This window comes from Eutrigla gurnardus (assembly GCF_963514095.1).
Source record: "Eutrigla gurnardus genome assembly, chromosome: 9".
NCBI lineage: Eukaryota > Metazoa > Chordata > Actinopteri > Perciformes > Triglidae > Eutrigla > Eutrigla gurnardus.
Genome location: NC_139923.1, coordinates 520038 through 542107, shown reverse-complemented (window position 1 = coordinate 542107; position 22070 = coordinate 520038). Strand labels below are relative to the sequence as shown.

The window sequence follows — 22070 nt, the reverse complement described above, 5'->3', positions numbered from 1 at the left end:
TAAGTGTCCTGAGATGACTTCTGTTGTGATTTGACACTATAAATAAAATTGAATTGAATTGAATCAGCCACCCCACCCTCCTCAATAGATTACGTTCCATCGGCATCACCCATACTCCACTAAACTGGTTCAGAGTCTACCTCTCAGGCCACACTCAGTTCTTCAACTCAAATCCTTCACATCACAGCCCGTCACTTCAGGTGTGCCCCAGGGCTCTGTCCTTTTCATCATTTACCTTCTTCCCCTCTGCAACATCTTCCGTAAGTACAACATCAGTTTTCACTGTTATGCGGATGACACCCAGCTCTACCTCTCCAGTAAACCCACCTCCACCCTCCCACCCTCGTCCCTTGCTGACTGCCTAACAGACATAAAATCCTGGTTCTCCTCCAATTTTCTCAAACTAAACAGTGACAAAACCGAGGTTCTCCTCATTGGTTCCAAATCAACACTATCCAAAACGGACAGTTTCTCAATAGCGGTTGACAACTCCACTATCTCCCCCTCCCCACAGGTCAAGAGTCTGGGTGTCATCCTCGACAGTACTCTCTCTTTTCATTCTCATATCAATAATATTACCCGGTCTGCCTCTTTTCACCTACGCAACATCAACCGACGCATCTCGGCACTCTCTGTTACCCCGCTCACCGTGTCCGACCACCACTTTGTGACTTTCTCCCTCCCCATGAAGTCCACCACATCCCTTCCCTCCACGCCTCGAACTGTCACCACCTGCCGCAACCTGAAATCCCTCTCTCCCTCCACTCTCTCCTCAACTGTTCTTTCCTCACTACCATCCACAGAACAATTTTCCCTGATGCCTACTGAGGAAGCCTCCTCCATCCTGATGTCCTCACTCTCCTCTTCTTTGGACACTCTCTGTCCCCCCACCTCACAACCAGGGCGATCATCTCCCTCCCCTCCCTGGCTGTCTCTCTCTGCGAACCAACAGATCAGTGTTGCGAGCGGCAGAGAGAAAATGGAAGAAATCAGGCCAAGATGAGGACCTTGTTCACTACCACCACCTCCTCTCTCACTTCACCTCAACTGTTTCGGCAGGTAAATCTGCCTTCTACCCATCAAGGATCAACCCTTCCGCCTCCAAACCCAGGAAACTCTTCTCCATGTTCTGCTCCCTCCTCACCCCTCCTATCCCTCCCCCTCCTTCCTCCCTCACTGCTGATGACTTTGCAACTTAATTTACCAAGAAAGTTAAAAACATCTGCTCCTCATTCACTCCTATAACCTCCCAAAAAACATCTCCCCCAACTCTCAACTCCCTTGACCCGATTCCCTCCTCTCTTCTCCAAGACATCTCACATGAAATCTTTCAAACACTGGTCAAACCACACACGCCTTCTCTCCTCCTTGTCTCCCACTCACGCCTTCTCTCCTCCCTCTTTCCCACTTGCAGGGGTAGGAGTGACGGGAGGAGTGCCTGCGCCGGACTGCGGCGTGCATGAAACTTGCAAAGTCCAGGCGGACACACCCCGTCGGCGCGGCGCAAGTGCGCTGAGCCCCAACTTCACCTGCTGTAGGAAACTAGGGCCCATTATGTCAGCAGGGATCATCTGTAATCCTGTAAGTCTCAGAGGGTTAAAAAGCTTCATATTAGAGGTTGCTCACTACAAGTTCGGAGTGGCCAATCCACGCCTCGGACCCGTAAACTACTGTCATGTCGCACGTTAAACTGTTCTACCAAACAGTAGTATGTTTGTGTAGTTATTTTCAACTTTATTTTTATCGAACACCGCCACAGAAAAATTCAATTTCAGTTACATTCTTACATTCTTTTTGTTTGTTTGTTTTTTGTTAATATAAACATTCTGTTAGATCAATAAACAAGGACAGCAATAACAACGAGAAAGAAACAATTATCACAATTTAAGCACTGGTATTCAGGTTGATGGACTTTAACAGTATTCCAACCTCATCTAGCCCCACTCCTCACCCACCATTTCCAGCCACGGTGCCCATCTGTCCGCAAATTGTGTGTTTTGGAGTCTCAACATAAAAGTTATCTTTTCCATAATGAAAATTCTCTTGACTACTGACCGCCATGTATCAATTGTCGTGGGATCTTTTTTAAGCCAGTTTAAGGTTATTGCTTTCCTGGCTGCTGCAAGTAGTATATGCAGTAGTTATGTCTTTTTCCTAGTCATCTCTGTTTCAGGGAGTGCCCCAAGGATGGCAAGCAGCGGGTTCCTAGGCAACTGAGAAACAAAAATTGTATCCAGTGAGTCAAATATCTCCCTCCAAAAGTTGTCTAAAATTGGACACTTCCAAAATACATGTGTGTGGTTCGCAGACTCATCTCCGCAATCCCTCCAGCATGCACCTGTTTGACTGGGATCTATTTTGGAAAGAATTAGCGGGGTTCTAAAAAATCTGTGAACTATTTTCCACTGGAACTCTCTCCATGGGTTTGCACAAGTGACTTTATGCACTTCTAAAGAAATACTGTCCCAGACCTCCATGCTTATCTCTAGTTCAAGTTCTGCTTCCCATTTTTGTTTAATATGCAGAGTGTTTTCTCGTTTCATACTAGACAGCGCGCTATATATACTAGATATTGGCCTCCCAGTATGCTCCCTTTTTTGGATCCTTGTCAAGTACCGCTCCATTGGTGAATCTGATTTTTTAATGATAGTCCAGTCTGGGTGTTTATATAGATAGCTTCTTACCTGAGGATACCTATAGAAATCTGATCTTGGCAGACTGAAAACCTAACTGTTGAAATGTTTTTAATTCCTGTTCCATAATAAGCTGATGGACAAAATTTAGGTTCAGATGACTCCATTTTTTATACCGCCGTCCAGTTTCAATGACATAAACCCTTTTAAATGAGCAATACTTGACAGGGCCGATACATTACTAGGGAGGCCGAAAGTCCTCTGTACCTCTCTCCATGCTGCCATAGTGGCTTTTGACCATCTACCTAGGGTCTCTTCAAGGGCTTTATTTTCGGTGAATGGAACATCTGATAAAGGCATCAGAGCACAGAGTGACTTTTCAATCTCCAGCCATCTAGTATCTCTCTCGTCCAAAATCCAAACTGTCAGGGCCCTTAGCCGACAGGCCAACCAGTAATATCTAAGGTGAGGAAGCCCCCATCCTCCGAGCTGTTTAGATAACTGCAGAGTTTTGTATCATACACGTGGGCACCTCCCTTGCCAGATAAATCTTGAGATAAGACGGTCTAATATTGTGAACATACTTTTTGGTGGTGAGAGGGGTAATGTTTGAAAAAGAAATAACAGCCTAGGTAGCACATTCATTCTAATACTTTTTATTCTGCCCGAGATAGAAAGGGGCAGCACAGCCCATCTGGTGAGATCAGCAGATATCAGTTTATTGTAGTTTGCCTTATACAACTTATCTAGATTTAGTGTAATAGTAGTCCCCAAGTAAGAAATACCTTCCTTTGGCCACTTAAATGAGAATGCTGCTCTGATCTGTTGTGTAGTAAGTGAATTCAGGGCCATTCAGGGCTGCTTCTGGATCCAAATTTAGCAAAGCAGCCCATCAGATTTGGAATTGAGTTTAGGGGTCTGACACGTATACAAGGACATCATCTGCGTAAAGCGAGATTTTATGAGTTTCATTGCCAATTTCAATCCCCTTGATCATTGCATATTCTCGTATCACCTGTGCCAGTGGTTCGATGCTTAACGCAAAAAGGAGCGGAGAAAGTGGACACCCCTGGCGTGTCCCTCTACCCAGAGCGAAAGGCTGGGCAATATGTCCATTTACTCTGACCATACTCTGAGGAGCAGTATAAAGTAGTTGGATCCATCTGATAAAATTCGGCCCAAATCCAAATTTATCTAAGGTTTTCAGTAAAAATGGCCACGACACACGGTCAAATGCTTTTTCCGCATCGACTGCTAACGCCATACAGGGGGCTGGATAATTGTGACTTTGCTCCATAACATTAAGAAGTGTGTGGACATTATCTGATAGATGTCGCCCGGCTATGAAGCCCGTCTGGTCTGGATGTATTAAAGTTGTAATGACCGTTTCGACTCGTTTAGCTAGTATGGAGGTCAGCAATTTACAGTCGGTGTTCAAAAGTGCAATTGGTCTGTAGGAGGCACAGTCTGTGGTATCTTTATGTTCTTTCAGTATTACTGATATGATTAGATATGATTGCCTTTTTCCAAACTGTCGGCAGTTCTCCTTTCTCAAGGGCGTAGGAATATGCTCTCTCTAGGATCGGGCTGATGATATCAATAAAGTTCTTATAAAATTCATTAGTGAACCCGTCAGATCCAGGACTTTTGTTGTTCTTCAAATTTTTAACTGCCTTCTCAATTTCCTCTCTAGTTATTGGTCTGTCAATAAACTCAGGTGTGGTAGGGTCAATCGTCGGCAGTTTGATAGAGTTAAGGTAATTGTCGATTTTATCTGGGTCACATTCTTCATCTTTGTCCGAGTACAGGTCTTTGTAAAACCCTGCAAAGGTCTCTGTGATTTCATTTGGTTTGAATAAAAATGGTTTGTCTGGTTTACCACTTTTGATTTTTTGAACTGTTGTGAGACTGTATTTTTTCCTCAATTGAAAGGCCAGTAGGCGGCTAGCTCTACTCCCATGCTCATAGTATTTTTGTTTTAGGAACCTTACATTTCTTTCGATTTTTTCCATCAAGAGGTCATCAAGTTCTTGTTCAGCCATTTTCAACTTGCGTAGGTTTTCAGCTGAGGTATTTTCTTTATGCTGTTTTTCTAGATCATCAATCTTTTTTTCCAATTCCATACACTTTCCTAGCCTTTTTGAAAGTTGAAGCCAACTGGATTATTTTTCCCCGTAACACCGCCTTAGCCGCATCCCACAGTATGATAGGGGAAATGTCATCTTTGTCATTAGATTCCAGATAAAAGGTGAACTCATCTCTTAATGACGTTTGAAATGCTGGAATTCCTAGCAGGGAGGTATTTAGTCTCCATCTACGCGAGGCGATTTTTAGTGCCCTACTCATAGTTGTTGGGTGGGCGTTTTAAATCATACTTTTGTCTAGTAATGGTTTCAGTACACAGTCTCCTCCAATCAGCAATATGCCTTGTGCCCTATAAAGTACCAAGTCGAATATTGTTTTCATAAATTGTGGGCTGTTATCATTTGGGGCATACACGTTAAGCATGGACACCTGGGTTCCGTTTATAGTGCCATTAATCAATACATAACGCCCTTCTTTGTCTTGGAATGAGGAGTCAAGGCAGAATTGTAGTGATCTGTGTATCAAAATGGCTACGCCCCGTCTGCAACCTGATGTTCAGCCTCAGATAGATGTGTTTCTTGGAGGTAAGCAATACTACAATTCATCTGTTTAAGCTGATCTAATATTTTCCTTCTCTTTTGAGGGCTGTGCAACCCCTTCACATTATATGTAACTACCTTACAGGGTGACATCTTAAGCTGTTGTTATCAATGCCCCTCAATGGGGCTGCCCAGCCATCTATAGAACAAAATAACTTTTAAGTCTTTTGTTGTCTTTCAGGCAGAATGTTGCAACATGAAGCACCGTGGCTACCATAACTGAAAATCTTACTCCATGGCGTGTAAAGAACAATATAACAACGATAAAAGAACAGAACTATACACAAAACTGTGAAAGAAAACGCTGGAACTTCCATCACAGTGACCCACAGTCTCATGGGCCTACTCTGCCAGCCACCCCAGATTACCATGCAAGATCCATAAACAGCAGTACAGATATCAAGGGTGGTGATAGAAAGAAGGAGTGTCCAGGGCATCTAGATGCCTGGGCCTAGAACTGCCTGATGTTAAGATAGTAACGCAAGTGTCTTGGGTAGTTATTAAGAACTTCTTGCGTTCGTTCCCCCCTAAGAATCTGCCCCCGCCCCATGGACCACCCACTCTTTCATGAACATGCGATACAGTGGTTTCAGTAATATCGATGACAGAAGGCATCAGACTTCGAGTTGAAAATAAAATATTGATCATAATAATTCACAATGAAATTAAAAAATGAATTAAAATTAGAGAAAAGAGAGAGAGAAAAAAAGAAGAAGAAAAAAAGAACCTGAGGCAAACCTACCAAATACATTCAGAGCTGGTTTGAATGGCATCACGTGTAAAATGTCGACTTCAGAAAAGGAAAATCATCATTGTACAGCAGACTATTTGTTATCTGCAGCTCTGGCTCTACTGTCCGTTAAACCTTATCAATAAAATATCATAAAACCATGTCCTTTTAGTAGGTTTAATGCCCCAACTAAAACATCACTTCTGGGCTTACTTTATGCCTGATGCTCCTCTTATCTCACCTTCGCAGTCACAAGTCAATTTGAGAGCGCGTCGATGTCCTTCACCAGTGCGCGTGTGAGCTGCTCCCCGCCGGGACGCAGCGGTGCCGTCCATCCCCGCTGCTGCAGCTCTTTTCCCATGAGCTCCATCTCCGACAGTCTTGCAGTAATGCCCAGGTGCTTCAGTTGATCAGCCGCCTCCCATGCTGAGCTGAAGCACTTTTCCCCATCTCCCAAGGATACTCTCAGCACCGCAGGATACAACGTCCTAAACTTGATGTTGCGCTCCTTCAGCTGGCGTTTAATCTCTCCATATTCCTTTCGCTTACGCTGCAGGGCGGCCGAGTAGTCATGGTCAAAAGAGATGTGGCTCCCCTCAAACTGCAATTCTTTTGTGTTCCAGCCTTTGTACAAGATCTGTTGCTTTGTCTGGAAGTGAAGGAATTTCACCATAATCGATCTGGCGGCATTGGCCTTTGTAGGTTTTGCTGCAAGCGACCTGTGCGCGCACTCGATGCCGAGGTCCTCTTCCTCTGGGAGCTTGAGAGCAGCTTTCAATAGCCTTGCTATGAAGTCGATCATATTCTCACCACCCTCGGCGTCTTCTTTCACCCCGTAGATCCGTAAGTTTAACCTCCTTGAACGGTTTTCAATGCGCTTCTAGACGGTGTTGCTTACGTAACATGTAGGCCAGCAGTCGGTCCGTTCGTGCACCGCCACGTTGCTCACTCTTAGCTTGGCCTCGTCTAGTCTTTTTTCACAGCCTTGTATTTGCTCCTTCACATCTTTTAGTGTGTCTTCAATTTTGTCAAACCGCTGTGTCATGTCTTTTCTCATTCCTGTCATCTCGGCCAGGACCTCGGCCATCATGTTGCTAGTAGCACCTGTTTTCTCATTAGCAGCGGCCCAGCTAGCTATAGCTCCGGTTGCGGGTTTGCTCGGAGTCGGAGCTTCGTTCTTGTTGCGGTTTCTCTGGTTCATTTCTAAGTCTGTATCAAAGCAGACTAAGTGTGGTTCAATTATATTCAGAAAACCACTGTTATATAGTCTTTTAACGTGGGTTTATAGTCCATGAGTTCGGGAGCCCAGTTATCGTGCAGCCATCCGTTGGGGGGCGGGAGCAGAAGTGTGTTGTCCCTTGTGTAGTTATTTTGATAGAAAATACATTTTCTATGGCACACAAGGATTTTCTGGTCTAGAAGAAAAAAACTTTGTCTTGCAGTGTAACTAGTTGAAAACTACTTTACTATCTGTCACACTGTGGTGAGGGGTGTCTCGTCATGGGTTTTTTGTCTTGTGAATTTCCTGTTATATTTTGAAAAGTAACTCTCCTCTCGTTTCAGGTCACTCCTCATGTGTTTCCGGTCTGACGTCTCCCCTGATCCCTGATTGTTTCCACCTGTTGCCCATTATCCTCATGTGTCTTATAGTCCGCGTCTCCCTTTGTCCTGTGCCAGAGTATTTCATTTGTCCGTGTACCTCCAGCCCTTTTTTGTCCACAGCCCATGCCAAGAGCCCATGTGTTTCGTTGATCTGGATTTCTCTGGTTTTCCTCTAAAGAATGATTGATTTCTTTGTTGTAGTGTTTTGGTCAGCTCTAGAGATGTTGGTTTTCTCTCAACCACAGAGTAGTGTAGTTCTCAACCTTTTACTTTGCCTCCCTTGGGAGAGATTTTCAGTTATCTTTTTCCCGTGATGGTTCCCGTGATTTGTTTGAGTGTTTTCATGGTTCTACGTCTTTTTGACTTTAGTCTTAGTGTTTCATAGCCTGATTGTTTTCACTCTCTTAAGGGAAGATTGACGTTCCAATAAAGATCTGTCCGAGCTGTTCACCCTCTGCATCTGCGTCCTCTTTTTAGTCCAGGCCTGACACTATCTACTATTGTTTGGCCTGTGACTCCTTATATTATGTGTTTTCCACAGTCCACACGGTTTCCTATTTCTATTCTCCTAACTCATAAAATATTAGAAAATGAAATGGAAAATTGGATGCTGTGCCTCTAAACACCTTTTCTAGTGTGCGTGCATGTGTGTGTGTGTGTGTGTGTGTGTGAGATAGTGTGTTACCTCAGTCTGGTGTTACTCATCAGGGCTTTGGCCAACATTTTGGCTCCAGTGTCTCCAATGTTGTTTCCACTGATGTCTAATTCAGCCAGAGCAGCTTGTCCACCCAAAGCACTCAGGAGGATGTGCATCCCTGTCTTCAGCTTGGAGTCGCACACTGATAGAGACTGCAAGGGCTGCACACACACACACACACACAGTGGATAGAAAATACATTTTACATATTTAGTTGACGTATAGCACAATAAATCAATGCGTTTTCCCTACTAATCTTAAAGCAACACTAAAGAGTTTTACAATAATGTTTCCAAAATAGTTTCAGTGGTTCATCACCTCAAAACCGGTTGAACGGCACTTCCGCATTCGCTCTGCGGCCCTCTATCAGCTGTAACTGCACTATGTAACTTTCCCTCATCAGGTAGTGTTTTTGTAGTTCTAATGAGACTACAATTTGACCTTTACGGCAAGCATTACAAAAGCCGGTAGGTGGAGGCTCTGCGTGGAGATCAGTGGGAGAACACCCGGCAGGTGCGTGGAAGATACCTTGCAGCTAGGTAGTTTTTAAATTGGCGTCATGGCAGAGCCTGCAAAGAAAAGGAGGAGTATAATGTCCGATGAGGCGAAGAAAAGAAAACGGGAGCATGACAAAGAACGAGCTCGAACGAGAGTGAATATCGGAGGCTACAAAATGCAAGACGGATGGTGACTTGGCTTTGTTGCTGCTGGACTTGTAAATAATACCGGTAATTATTTTTTTTCCAACAGTGTGCATCTGTGTATAATACATTGTCGATTATTTTATTGGCTCATGTTAGCTAAGGCGTTAGCTATTGTGCTAATATATATTTAACTATCGCTATGGCTCATGTTAGCTAATCTTAGCTAAGGTGTTAGCTACTCTACCTTGTCACTGGACATTGTTCAAATCGTGCATCGTTTTCAGAGCCGGTTCTGCATACAAACAAATAACGTGCATGCGACAGTAGGCTGCGGTAGGCTAAATTATTTACGACAGCAGTAATGGACAATTCTGCTTCCAACCTGTAAGGGAACCGAAGAGGAAAACTTCTTAAGTGTTGCTTTAACACAATACTTTTTTTAGCCATTTTAAAGTGAAACAACAAATTATAAAACTTTATAAACATTACATATATTAAGTATAATAAAATGCAATAACTTGGTTGGAATAGCTCATGGAATCACGTCAATTAATTTGATGACATGAATAAAAACAGCTGTTTAAATGGCAAGTCCAAGTGTGGAAAGGTACACAGCAGGTCAGGGATATAAAAATATTGCCAAAGCTTTGAAGATACTTTGGAGCCAGAATTCTACTTTGTATTGTCCCGGATAACCAACAGTGTCCCAAATTTAAATTATTGTTGTTGCCCCCTCAATTATGCAGAATACGTATAATTTGATCCTTTTTTGTCACTTAATCATCATATCATGGACTCTGGTCCGCTATATAAGTTTAAAAACTCATTATTTTATTAAACATATGAAAATTCTTCTATTTTTTCTATTCTCTTGTTTCTATTCTCTTGCAGCCTGACCCTACCTGAGCCCGGCCCGGCTCGACCCATTAACTGAAATTATGAGCCTGAGCCCGATTTAAACCCGACAATTTGTTAATAAGTGGGCTGTTATCACTGATGTTTTCAACTACAATTCTGAGTTGTTTGAATGACAGTAATCTATTTAGAATGACCTTAATGAATACTGCAACAAGGACGAAGCATGTAAGAAACTGCGCGTTTGTTTGTTCAGAAATCCTAAAGCGTGTTAGAATAAGCTTTTACTTTGTTCACTTTAGCCTTGTACTTTTTAACTGAACTCATATAAATCACTGGTTGTGCTCATTAGAACAGTGTGACATGTTAACCTGATAAGCAAGAACCCGTTGAATCTTCAAGGCCCTCTTTGTTCTGACAGTTAGGTTTGCTAGAATAGATACATACACGCATGAAGGACAAAACCCATACATGTTTGATATTACATTTCTGTAAGTTCACGTCAGAGATAACTGACCAGTGAGACTCGGTTGTGTGAAACTCGGTTGTGTCCCACCTCTGTATGGGGCAGTCCCAGCCCAAGAAGATAAATTGTGACCAGCAACCGGAAACGGGGCTCGCTCTGACTGAGATCTTGTGGGAGCTCTGCCATTCCGAGCCCAGCACTGCCATACTTAACTTGTGACCTGAATAAATACTTTATATCTGTGAACTGAAGAGTTTTCCGGTTTATCCTTGGGCTTCCAACAAAAGAACTGGGGGTTAATAATTTGGTGCTGTGAGCCGGATTGGTTGACTCTGAGGCCGCGCCTGATTGAGGACCACCAGAGTCGACTGGAGAAGACCCTTTTTTCAGACAATTCTAGGCGCCTAAAATCAAAGGTGAGCAGAATACCTCTTTCCTATCTGAAATTTCTGCACATTGGACATGCTAAAACTAAATTGTCTGATTAATGCTATCCTCTGGGCCCAGTATTTCAAAATTTGTAATCCGGATCAGAATAATCCGGATAATGAAATCCTCCTTTTCTCAGTCATGGATCAAGGTGATCCTGCTGACTTTATCTGAGTATTTCAAAACACTGGCCAGGTGGATCACCGTGATCCCGACCTGGCTGGATACGGATTACCAAGTCTGAAATCTCCGCCTCAGGATCTGAAACATGGTGGACTACTTCACGGAAGGAGCAGCTGGGAGCACGACTTTCACGTCAAAAAAGTTTACCGTCGTCTAATGTTTAGCGGTTTAAGGACCATATGAACGCCAACCAACATATCGTGCTAGCTGACTATATGAATTGTCACGTACTTAAAACCAGGCTGTAGCGATCTCTTATTGAGCCGCGGCTGTGCTAACGGTAGCTAACTTGGCTCCATTGACTTGCGTGTTAAGCAGCTAGCGGGCTAGCGGTCGCTGGCTTTCTTTAGGAATTTTGCGGTCCATGGTTTGATTTACAAGGTAATTATCTGACGTACATTATACCATAACTAACATCAACCTGTTCGGAGTTTATTAGCGTTTATTAGCGTTACGTCATTGGCAACACAGCAGACTGAAAATAGGCTACATGTGTACAGACCAGACTGCTACAGTGCTTTGGAAACCTAACATTACACCGTGTATATGTGTGTTGTGTATGAATTATGCAGTTCATTCAGAAGTGTCAGAATGCTACAGTAATGCTGGGAAAATCATGCTGTTGTCATCATGCACACAATTTCTGGATTTGTGGATTCCAGAAATTGTGTGCATGATGACAACAGCATGATTTTCCCAGCATTACTGTGAAAATCATGCTGTGACTATTGTGGATTCCCTCCTCCTTGAACCGACCGGGGTTTGAGCACCTGAATGATCCTAGGAGCTATGTTGTCCGGGGCTTAATGCCCCTGGTAGGGTCTCCCAAGGCAAACAGGTCCTAGGTGACAGGTCAGACTAAGAGCGGTTCCAAAGCCCCCTATGAAGAAGAAACACACAAGGAAGTGTTGGCGTCACCGGGGCCCCACCCTGGAGCCAGGCCCGGGGTTGGGGCTCGCAGGCGAGCGCCTGGTGGCCAGGTCTGTGCCCACGGGACCCGGCCGGGCGCAGCCCGAAGGATCGACGTGGGCCCACCCTCCTGTAGGCCCACCACCCGCAGGAGGGTTCAGAAGGGGCCGGTGCGGTGCGATTTGGGTGGCTGTCCTGGGCGGGTGCCCCGGCGACCCAATCCCCGGACGGTGACTCTAGCCATGGGGACATGGAATGTCACCTCACTGGGGGGGAAAGAGCCTGAGCTAGTGCGGGAGGTAGAGCGCTACCGGCTACAGGTAGTCGGGCTCACCTCCACGCACAGTCTGGGCTCTGGAACCCAACTCCTTGAGAGAGGCTGGACTCTCTTCTACTCTGGAGTTGCCCGCGGTGAAAGGCGCCGAGCTGGTGTGGGCTTGCTTATAGCCCCCCTGCTCAGCCGCCATGTGTTGGAGTTTTCCCCAGTGAACGAGAGGGTTGTTTCCCTGCGCCTTTGGGTCGGGGATAGGTCTCACACTGTTGTTTCGGCCTACGGGCCAAACGGCAGTGCAGAGTACCCAGCCTTCTTGGAGTCCTTGGGAGGGGTACTTGAGAGTGCTCCAACCGGGGACTCCATTGTTCTACTGGGGGACTTCAACGCTCACGTGGGCAACGACAGTGTTACCTGGAGGGGCGTGATTGGGAGGAACGGCCTCCCCGATCTGAACCCGAGTGGGGTTCTGTTATTGGACTTCTGTGCTAGTCACGGTTTGTCCATAACGAACACCATGTTCAAGCATAAGGGTGTCCATCAGTGCATGTGGCACCAGGACACCCTAGGCCGGAGGTCAATGATCGACTTCGTGGTTGTGTCATCTGACCTCCGGCCGTATGTCTTGGACACTCGGGTGAAGAGAGGGGCTGAGCTGTCAACTGATCACCACCTGGTGGCGAGTTGGATCCGCTGGCAGGGGAGGAAGCTGGACAGACTTGGCAGACCTAAACGTGTTGTGAGGGTCTGCTGGGAACGTCTGGTGGAACCCTCTGTCAAGGAGGTCTTCAACTCCCACCTCCGGGAGAGCTTTGACCAGATCCCGAGGGAAGCTGGGGACGTTGAGTCTGAATGGACCTTGTTCTCTGCTTCCATTGTGGACGCGGCTGTTCGAAGCTGTGGCCGTAAGGTCTCCGGTGCCTGTCGTGGTGGCAATCCCCGAACCCGGTGGTGGACTCCGGAAGTATGGGATGCTGTAAAGCTGAAGGAGGAGTCCTACCGAACCTGGTTGGCTCGGGGGACTCCCGAGGCAGCTGACAGGTACCGGCAGGCCAAGCGTGCTGCAGCGCGGGCGGTCGCTGAAGCATAGGTTCGGGTCTGGGAAGAGTTCGGGGAAGCCATGGAGGAGGACTATCGGTCGGCCTCGAGGAAATTCTGGCAAACCATCCGGCGCCTTAGGAAGGGGAAGCAGCCCTCCACCAACACTGTTTATGGTGGAGGTGGGGAGCAGCTGACTTCGACTGGGGATATCGTCGGGCGGTGGAAGGAATACTTCGAGGATCTCCTCAATCCCACTGACACGTCTTCCATTGAGGAAGCAGAGGCTGGAGACTCGGAGGTTCATCCACCAATTACCCGGGCTGAAGTCACCGAGGTAGTTAAGAAGCTGGAGGTGGATGAGATCCGCCCTGAGTACCTCAAGTCTCTGGATGTTGTGGGGCTGTCTTGGTTGACACGTCTCTGCAACATCGTGTGGCAGTCGGGGACAGTGACTCTGGACTGGCAGACCGGGGTGGTGGTCCCTCTATTCAAAAAGGGGGACCGGAGGGTGTGTTCCAACTATCGGGGGATCACACTTCTCAGCCTCCCCGGGAAAGTCTATTCCAGGGTACTGGAGAGGAGAATTCGGCCGATAGTCGAACCTCGGATTCAGGAGGAACAATGCGGTTTTCGTCCTGGCCGTGGAACACTGGACCAGCTCTATACCCTCTGCAGGGTGCTCAAGGGTTCATGGGAGTTTGCCCAACCAGTCCACATGTGTTTTGTGGACTTGGAGAAGGCATTCGACCGTGTTCCTCGTGGCATTCTGTGGGAGGTACTTCGGGAGTACGGGGTCGGGGGCCCTCTGCTAAGGGCTGTTCGGTCCCTGTATGACCGGAGCAGGACCTTGGTTTGCATTGCCGGCAGTAAGTCAGACCTGTTCCAGGTGCATGTTGGACTCCGGCAGGGCTGCCCTCTGTCACCGGTTCTGTTCATTATTTTTATGGACAGGATTTCTAGGCGCAGCCATGGGCTGGAGGGGATCTAGTTCGGGAGCCACTGGATTTCATCCCTGCTCTTTGCGGACGATGTGGTCTTGTTGGCTCCTTCGAGCCAGGACCTCCAGCATGTCCTGGGGCGGTTTGCAGCCGAGTGTGAAGCAGCCAGGATGAGGATTAGCACCTCCAACTCTGAGGCCATGGTTCTCGACCGGAAAAAGGTGGCTTGCTCCCTCCAGGTCGGGGGGGAGTTCCTGCCTCAAGTGGAGGAGTTTAAGTATCTTGGGGTCTTGTTCACGAGTGAGGGAAGGATGGAACGTGAGATTGACAGGCGGATTGGTGCAGCGGCTGCAGTAATGCGGTCGTTGTATCGGTCGTCGTGGTGAAGAGAGAGCTGAGCCGAAAGGTGAGGGTAGGAACGTAGATTGACCGATTTACCGGTCAATCTACGTTCCTACCCTCACCTATGGTCATGAACTTTGGGTCATGACCGAAAGAATAAGATCCCGGATACAAGCGGCCGAAATGAGCTTCCTCCGCAGGGTGGCGGGGTGCTCCCTTAGAGATAGGGTGAGGAGCTCCGTCACACGGGAGGAGCTCGGAGTAGAGGCGCTGCTCCTTCACATCGAGAAGAGCCAGTTGAGGTGGTTCGGGCATCTGTATCGGATGCCCCCTGGACGCCTCCCTCGGGAGGTGTTCCAGGCATGCCCCACCGGGAGGAGACCCCGAGGAAGACCCAGGACACGCTGGAGTGACTATGTCACCCGGCTGGCCTGGGAACGCCTTGGGGCCCGGGAAAAGGGAAGTCTGGGCGTCCCTGCTCAGGCAGCTGCCCCCGCGACCCGGTCCCGGATAAGCGGAAGAAAATGGATGGATGGATGGATATTGTGGATTCCAAATGTAGACAAAGATATTACTCATACTCCTTCCCTTTCTTCTACTTTCAGAACCCACTCAGCTATTAAGGACAGGGTCTGTATGAGTGCTGGAAATCCTTGGAAATGCTTCAATTGCAGTGATAAGTTGTTGGATTTTGAATAAAGTGCTGGAAAGTGTGAAATTGTAGTTGCATTATTTTCATGTATTATAGCTTGATCAGTGACACAATTAGATACATTTTTTCTATCCTAATTTGTCTCCCTTTATGTAGAAGGCTCCTACTAAACATAATTGTGGTAATTTAAAGCAAAATAGCATCTGATTTGGTTAAGTAAAATAATCAGTTTGTACACAAACATATAGCCAAACACTTTTGCTACACCTTAAATGTTCTTAAATGACTCCAATTTGTTTCAAGTAATGCACTGACAATTTAGATTAAGTGTAATGAACATCTTGAGTAACAATATCTAGGAGAAGTGGAGCTGAGACATTGTCAATCCAAGTCAAATCCACCTCTGAGGTGGGATCCAAATTATCCTGAAATTTTGGTATCAAGCTGATCAAGATCTCTGCCTTAAATTTTGAAATACCCAAATCCAGCTTTTTATCTGGATTCAAGGGAGGATTGGATTACCAAAGCTGAATCCTGATCTTCAGGATCAGGATTATCTGGATCTGTGTTGAAATACCCAGTTTTTAGATCAGATCGAGATTTAATCCAATCCGACCAGGATAATCCAGTCGGATCACTTTTGAAATAGTGGGCACTGATGACTAAAAGCATAGTAAATTTATATCCATAAATAACTGTTTGTTTATGAAACTGAATGGTCACATGTAAAGTATAAAACACATAGACTCACGTGAGGTGTTCTTCTTGTAGGGGAAACATAAAATACGTAAAATTCATGGTATTAATGAATAACCACTGAGGGTTATCTTCTAAATTTTTAACAAGGACACTAGATTCCGTATGATGTCGCAGAAGTCGAAGCCGCCTTGTTGTGAGAAGGTGATGATGCCACCTTAAGTGAAGTCGAAGCCACCTTTTTTAGAGAAGGTGATGATGCCACCTTAAGTGAAGTCGAAGCCACCTTTTTGAGAGGTGATGATGCCACATTGTGTTTTCGTGTTGAACAATAGAATAAACAACTCCATGTGTGGCGTAGAGGAAGAAAATCTCCAGTTGAGCCCTTATATTTAAAGTTGCTAATGAGGACACGGGGAGTTTTGTTATGTTTCATCTAAATGTGGGGGGGTTTCCTACTTGATGGATTGATATTTTCACTGTGCATGGGTCAGGGTATCAGACAGTACAGACTGCTCAAAAATACCTGCACTCACACAGATCTCAAGGAGTTGTGTGTACGGGGGATTGGCATAGCTAGAAGGGATATTTTAGTTATGGTGTTTCAAAAGTTGGTGATTAAAATGAGTGAATAGACTGGGAAAATCCTCAACAATCAAGCGCACAGAGTAATAGACTGCTGTGGAGAAGCTTCTTGATCGGGTCCTCACTCGGGCACTGTGCCATTCACCCTCTCTGAATAACACAGGTAATAGGCATATTTATTCGTCCTAGCTCACAAAACTTGGCAATGGGGAGCTGTAAACAATAACAACATAAGCCTAGGCCTACTCAGTCACGTAGGTCTGGCGGCATCAACAACATGAGACTGCCGGTTTACCTGCTCCTTGCTTTTGTGCTGAGCTCACCGACTATGGGCATTCTGGGATCTGGTGATGGATTATTAACATCCTCCTCTAATCCATCTCCCGGAGGTGAAGGATTATTAACATCCTTCTCTTCGGGAGAAGTTCCAGAATTCTCCTGAATTCTGGAACTTTGCTGTTCTCTGATGCCGGCGGCTTCACATTGGTCATTCCTGACTGTTTTGCTGAGCCTGGAGAATCAGCACTCCTCGCACGGCAAGATCAGCAGGCCTTTGCATTGTCATTCTCCTGTTCCTATCAGGTTACATCCATCCCAACCCAGGCCCAGAACTGATTGAGCTTTCGAGCCCCGACGATTTAAAAAATAGCGGTGGCTTGCGTTTTATCCATGTCAACGTGCGCAGCCTGATTAATAAGATCGACGCTATTTGTCTGTGGGCTAAAATGACAGAAAGTGACATATTCGTCGTGTCTGAGCGTGGCTAAAACCTTCAATTACGAACAATATGATTCACATTGAAGGGTATAATATCTTTAGGACGGACTGTGTGAATAAAGGAGGGGGAGTAGCCATATATGCCAAGACATCATTGGACTGTTGCTCCGTCGAAACAATAACAAAGCCAAAGTTTTTCGAACTGTGTGCCATCAGAGTAAAGCTTCCCGCTAATGGCGCTTCCCTGACGGTGGTAGGATGATACCGCCCACCATCGGCTGTAGCTGGAGCACCTGCCCTGCTGTCTGACTTTCTGAAAGAACTGCCCAATGAGTATATCGTTCTGGGAAACTTGAATTGGGACTGGCTATAGTCTTCATCAGTGTTGAGAGACATATGCGATGCGTTACACTTGACACAACTAATACAGTCACCTACACGCCTCAATTCAAAACGCATGGACAAATCCACATTAATTGCCGTCATTCTGACCAATGCTCCGCACAAATACTCTGCTGTTGGTGTTTTTTCTAATGATGTCAGTGATCAATGTATGGTTGCGTGTGTTAGAAATTGCAAAATAATTAAGACCATGCCACGGTTTATTTTTAAACAAAATTTCAAACGTTTTAACGAGCAAGCATTTCTTCATGAAATCTATCAGAGTGATTTAAACTTAGTTTGTTTTATGGATGATGTTGAATTGGCCTGGGATTATTTTAAGAAGACATTTGTAGGCATCATTGATAAGCATTCCCCTATTAGAAGACAGAGTGAGGGGGAGAGACAATCCCTGGTTTAGTGACTCTATTGCAGCTGCCATTAGAGAACGAAATGAAGCATTGGTCAAGGCAAAAAGAAACAATAATGATAAATGTTTGTTAAATTATAGGGTGTTAAGAAACAAATGCACAAGACTAATAAAAAGTACAAAAAGTGAGCATTACCTTAATTTAATCAATGAAAACCTCAATGACCCTAAAAAATTCTGGAAAGCAATTAAATCCTCTTCAGGTGATGTGCCAGCCCCTGCTATCCCTGAATTTCTAATAACAACCCAAGGTGAAGTTAGGGGTAAAGTATGGTAGATACTTTCAACAAGCACTTTATTAATGCAGGAATAGCTACTCAGTTGACCCTTCCGCCATCCCTACAGATAGTATAACCTCTATCTCAGATACGTCTAGTCCAAGTCTAAATAGCTTTAACTTTACTTTTATAAAGCCTCTGAAGTTCAAAAGGCTTTGTTCGGATTGGACTGTAAAAGGTCTGCTGGCCCAGACCAGATTGAGCCATATTTCCATAAAACCGCTGCTAACTTGATTGCTGGCCCTATCTCCTCCATCTTCAATCTTAGTCCAAACAGTGGTTCTATACTACAAATCTCCATTTGTCCTCTCACTTTTAAAAAGTGGTGACCCTTCTGTCTTAGACAATTATCGTCCAATCTCTACACTATCTGTTGTGGCTAAACTGTTTGAGTCCCTTATAAATGAGTAACTTAAACATTTTTTAACTGACAACTCCATTTTGAATCCTACTCAGTCTGGTTTCTGACATGGCCATACTACAGTCACAGCTGTAACCTCAGTAACAAATTATATCATAAATGCTTTGGATAACAAGAAGTCTTGTGCTGCAATATTTATCGACTTATCAAAAGCATTTGACACTGTGGACCATCACCTTCTTCTGCAGAGATTGCAAAGCATAGGCTTTAGTGGGACTGTGCTAAGGTGGTTCTCTAATTACCTGAGTGGTAGAACTCAGTGTGTAGCACTAGATAATTGTACCTCATCCTCACTAGCGGTAACAATGGTCCCGCAAGGGTCAGTTTTGGGCCCCATTTTATTTTTCATTTATATAAATAATTGAGGTAGGGGGCTGAAGCAAACAAAGGTTCATCTTTATGCAGATGATACAATTTTGTACACCACAGCTGCTACAGTGAAAGATGCAATTACACAATTACAGTCCCCTTTTAGTCGAGTACAAACATCTCTCATTGGGCTGAAATTGGTAATGAATGCTAAAAAAACAAAAACAATGCTTTTTACACATTCACGCTCTCCAGTAAACTCAACTGTGTCAATGCAAGGTGGCACTGCAATAGAGAGAGTATCATCCTACAAATACTTAGGTATTTGGTTGGATGATAGGCTGTCCTTTGGGGTCCATATTGAGAGCCTCTCAAAAAAGCTAAGACCTAAGTTAGGTTTTTTCTTAAGAATGAAGATGTGCTTTCCTTACTCTGCAAGGAAAAGGTTAGTGCAGAGCACTTTCCTATCAGTGTTGGATCATGGTGACATAATTTATATGCACTCCAGTATGTCTTTATTAAAAAAGCTAGATGTCCTATACCACTCAGCCTTGCGTTTCATTACAGGTGCATTAGCTAGAACTCACCACTGCACTCTGTATGAAACTATACAATGGTCCTCCCTCTCCCTTCGAAGGAATTCCCATGCATTGATTTTTATTGCTAAGGCACCAATGGGTCAATTACCCCTCTACATTTCAAATTTGCTTTTCTTTTTTTTTTCTTTTTTTTTTTACCACAATAGTGTTTACAGGACTAGGTCATCAGAAAAACTACTATTAAGCATACCATCAACAAGAACAGAACTTGGTAAAACAGCTTTTTTCATCATATGCACCAAATGTCTGGAATGAACTTCAAGCCATTTTAAATCTTGAAACTCCATCTTCCATCTCTCAATACTTTTAAAAAACGTTTAAAATCAACCTTGACTGAACAATGCAACTGTTTTTAATCCTATGCCTTTTTAGCTGTCTGTTTTTAGCTGTCTGTGTTAGCTAGTGTGTGTAGTTTGTCATCTGTGGTGTAGTTTGTGGCCTTGTCTTGTCTTTTGTGTATACTGTAACTCTTTGCCGTCTGTCTTGGCCAGGACTCCCTGTGAGAAGAGTTATTGTAACTCAATGGGACCTTTTTCTGATTAAAGAAAGGTTGATTAAAATAAAATAAAATTGTTTTAAAATGTTGCAGGAACTTGTGAATAAGTGGAATGAGTGTAAATCCGGCTCATTGGGGTCAGTGCTACTTTAAACAGTAGTAAGATGGCAGAAGAAGTTTTTTAAAAGATTAAGAGAAGAAGGGATTTGAAAGGTTTGTAGACTAGACGAGGAAAATGCAGGAAAAGGAGATGTTTGGAGTTTGTGAAAACGCTCCACCAAAATTGAGCGATAATAATACGTTCATGAAGCAAGCTACAGTAAGTCGAGAGCAGAAAACAGCAAAGTTACAAGAGGCAGGAAGAATGCAGAAAAGGAAAGCGAGAAAAGCAGTAAAACAGGCAACGTTTTGGCAAACAGACAATGTTTTCTGGGAGATATAACATTCTCCATACAATTACCGTCCTCTGTGCTAACGATAAATCAAAGGCCAGTTAAGACCTTGACTCCTCCAGAGACACACCGACCTGAGCAAAATGATAAGACTGACACACACACACACACACACAGCCTGAGACAACACACACAACCCAGAGCTCACCTCCTATGAAAAAAACTACAACTCTCCTCTGCAATGGACAGCAACAGCGGAAAAAGCATTTGTAGACGTTAAAACAGCATGATCTACAGCATGCAGCCTACCCAACTACTGTGAACCATTTCATCTGGATGTTGATGAAAAGAATGCCTTTGTAAACACTGTTCTTTTTCAAAAGGGGGAGAGTAGGAGTACAACAGACAGAAAAGTGTTAATATTGTATTCTAGTCCTGCTCAATGTGTTAGTGCCTTGAAATGACTTTGAAATGAAATTTAATTGAATTCATTTGAAGTCTTCATTCCTACCCTCACCTATGGTCATGAGGGATGGGTCATGAACGAAAGAACTAGATCGCCAGTACAAGCGGTCGAAATGAGTATACTCAGGTGGGTGACTGGCGTCTCCCTTAGAGATAGGGTGAGAAGCTCGGTCAACCGTGAGGGACTCGGAGTAGAACCGCTGCTCCTTTGCGTTGAAAGGAGACAGCTGAGGTGGTTCGGGCATCTGGTAAGGATGCCCCCTGGATGCCTCCCTAAGGAGGTGTTTCAGGCGCGACCAGCTGGGAGAAGGCCAAGAGGAAGACCCAGGAGTAGGTGGAGAGATTATATCTCGACACTGGCCTGGGAATGCCTCGGGATCCCCCAGTCAGAGTTGGTTGATGTGGCTCGGGAAAGGGAAGTTTGGAGTCCCCTGTTGAAGCTGCTACCCCCGCGACCTGACACCGGATAAGCGGTTGAAGATGAGATGATTTGAAGTGAAATTGGACAATATAGAAACAAGACAAGCGCACATAAAACATGACATGTATCACAGGAGAAGGAAAGGTTTTGTGACCTCATCTGGCACCCCTGTTAAACATTTGAACCAACTATTCGACCTTTACTATGCATTATTAGAGCCACAACAAGGAGCCATAGTCAAGTGCAGAGGACATCAAGTGATAAACCAAGTAGCCCACAGTAGAGGCCACTGTGCAAGCTCAAAAGTAACAGCTCTCATTTCTCAGCATTGTTGGCAACCTTAAAGACATCACTAAATATTTTGTGCAGTCATGTGAAATCTGTAATCAGTTTAATTTAAAAGTTTCACTCAAGGCAGGACTAGGACGTTTTCCAGTTCATTCCATCCAGCGTCTTAAGGACTAGTAGAAAGGGTTAATCGTACTATCAAAGAAGGATTGGCTAAAGTCTGCGTAGACACAAAACTAACCTGAATCAAAGCCCTCCCTATAGTGCTATTTAACCTGAGATCTACTCCAAATGTGACAATGAATGTCAGCCCACATGAGATTTTGACAGGAAGGTATATGCTCTGTCCATTTACTACTGCACTAACAGACCTGTTTCATTACAGTATAAAGATCTGAGTGAGTATGTTAACCAACTGAACAACACTGTGACAAGCATCTCTCACCAGGTCACGGAAATACTCACCAAAGAACAGGACCACGACACATCTCCTGTTGAGGTGGGGAGCTGGGTCCT

At 44.8% G+C, this 22070-nt stretch overlaps 2 protein-coding genes across 10 annotated transcripts in view; both read right to left on the bottom strand.

Moving 5' to 3' along the window:
• LOC311019025 (transcriptional repressor CTCF-like) overlaps window positions 1-22070 on the bottom strand; it is a 198267-nt gene that overhangs the window by 55148 nt on the left and 121049 nt on the right. The gene's annotated exons all lie outside the window — the stretch shown is intronic.
• Window positions 1-22070, bottom strand: part of carmil2 (capping protein regulator and myosin 1 linker 2) — a 206229-nt gene that overhangs the window by 116355 nt on the left and 67804 nt on the right. For all 9 annotated transcript variants that reach the window (XM_084018171.1, XM_084018176.1, XM_084018173.1 and 6 more), the window contains exon 21: window positions 8335-8507. In XM_084018171.1, coding sequence (XP_083874297.1) covers window positions 8335-8507 — 173 coding nt within the window. The remainder of the gene's footprint in view (window positions 1-8334; window positions 8508-22070) is intronic.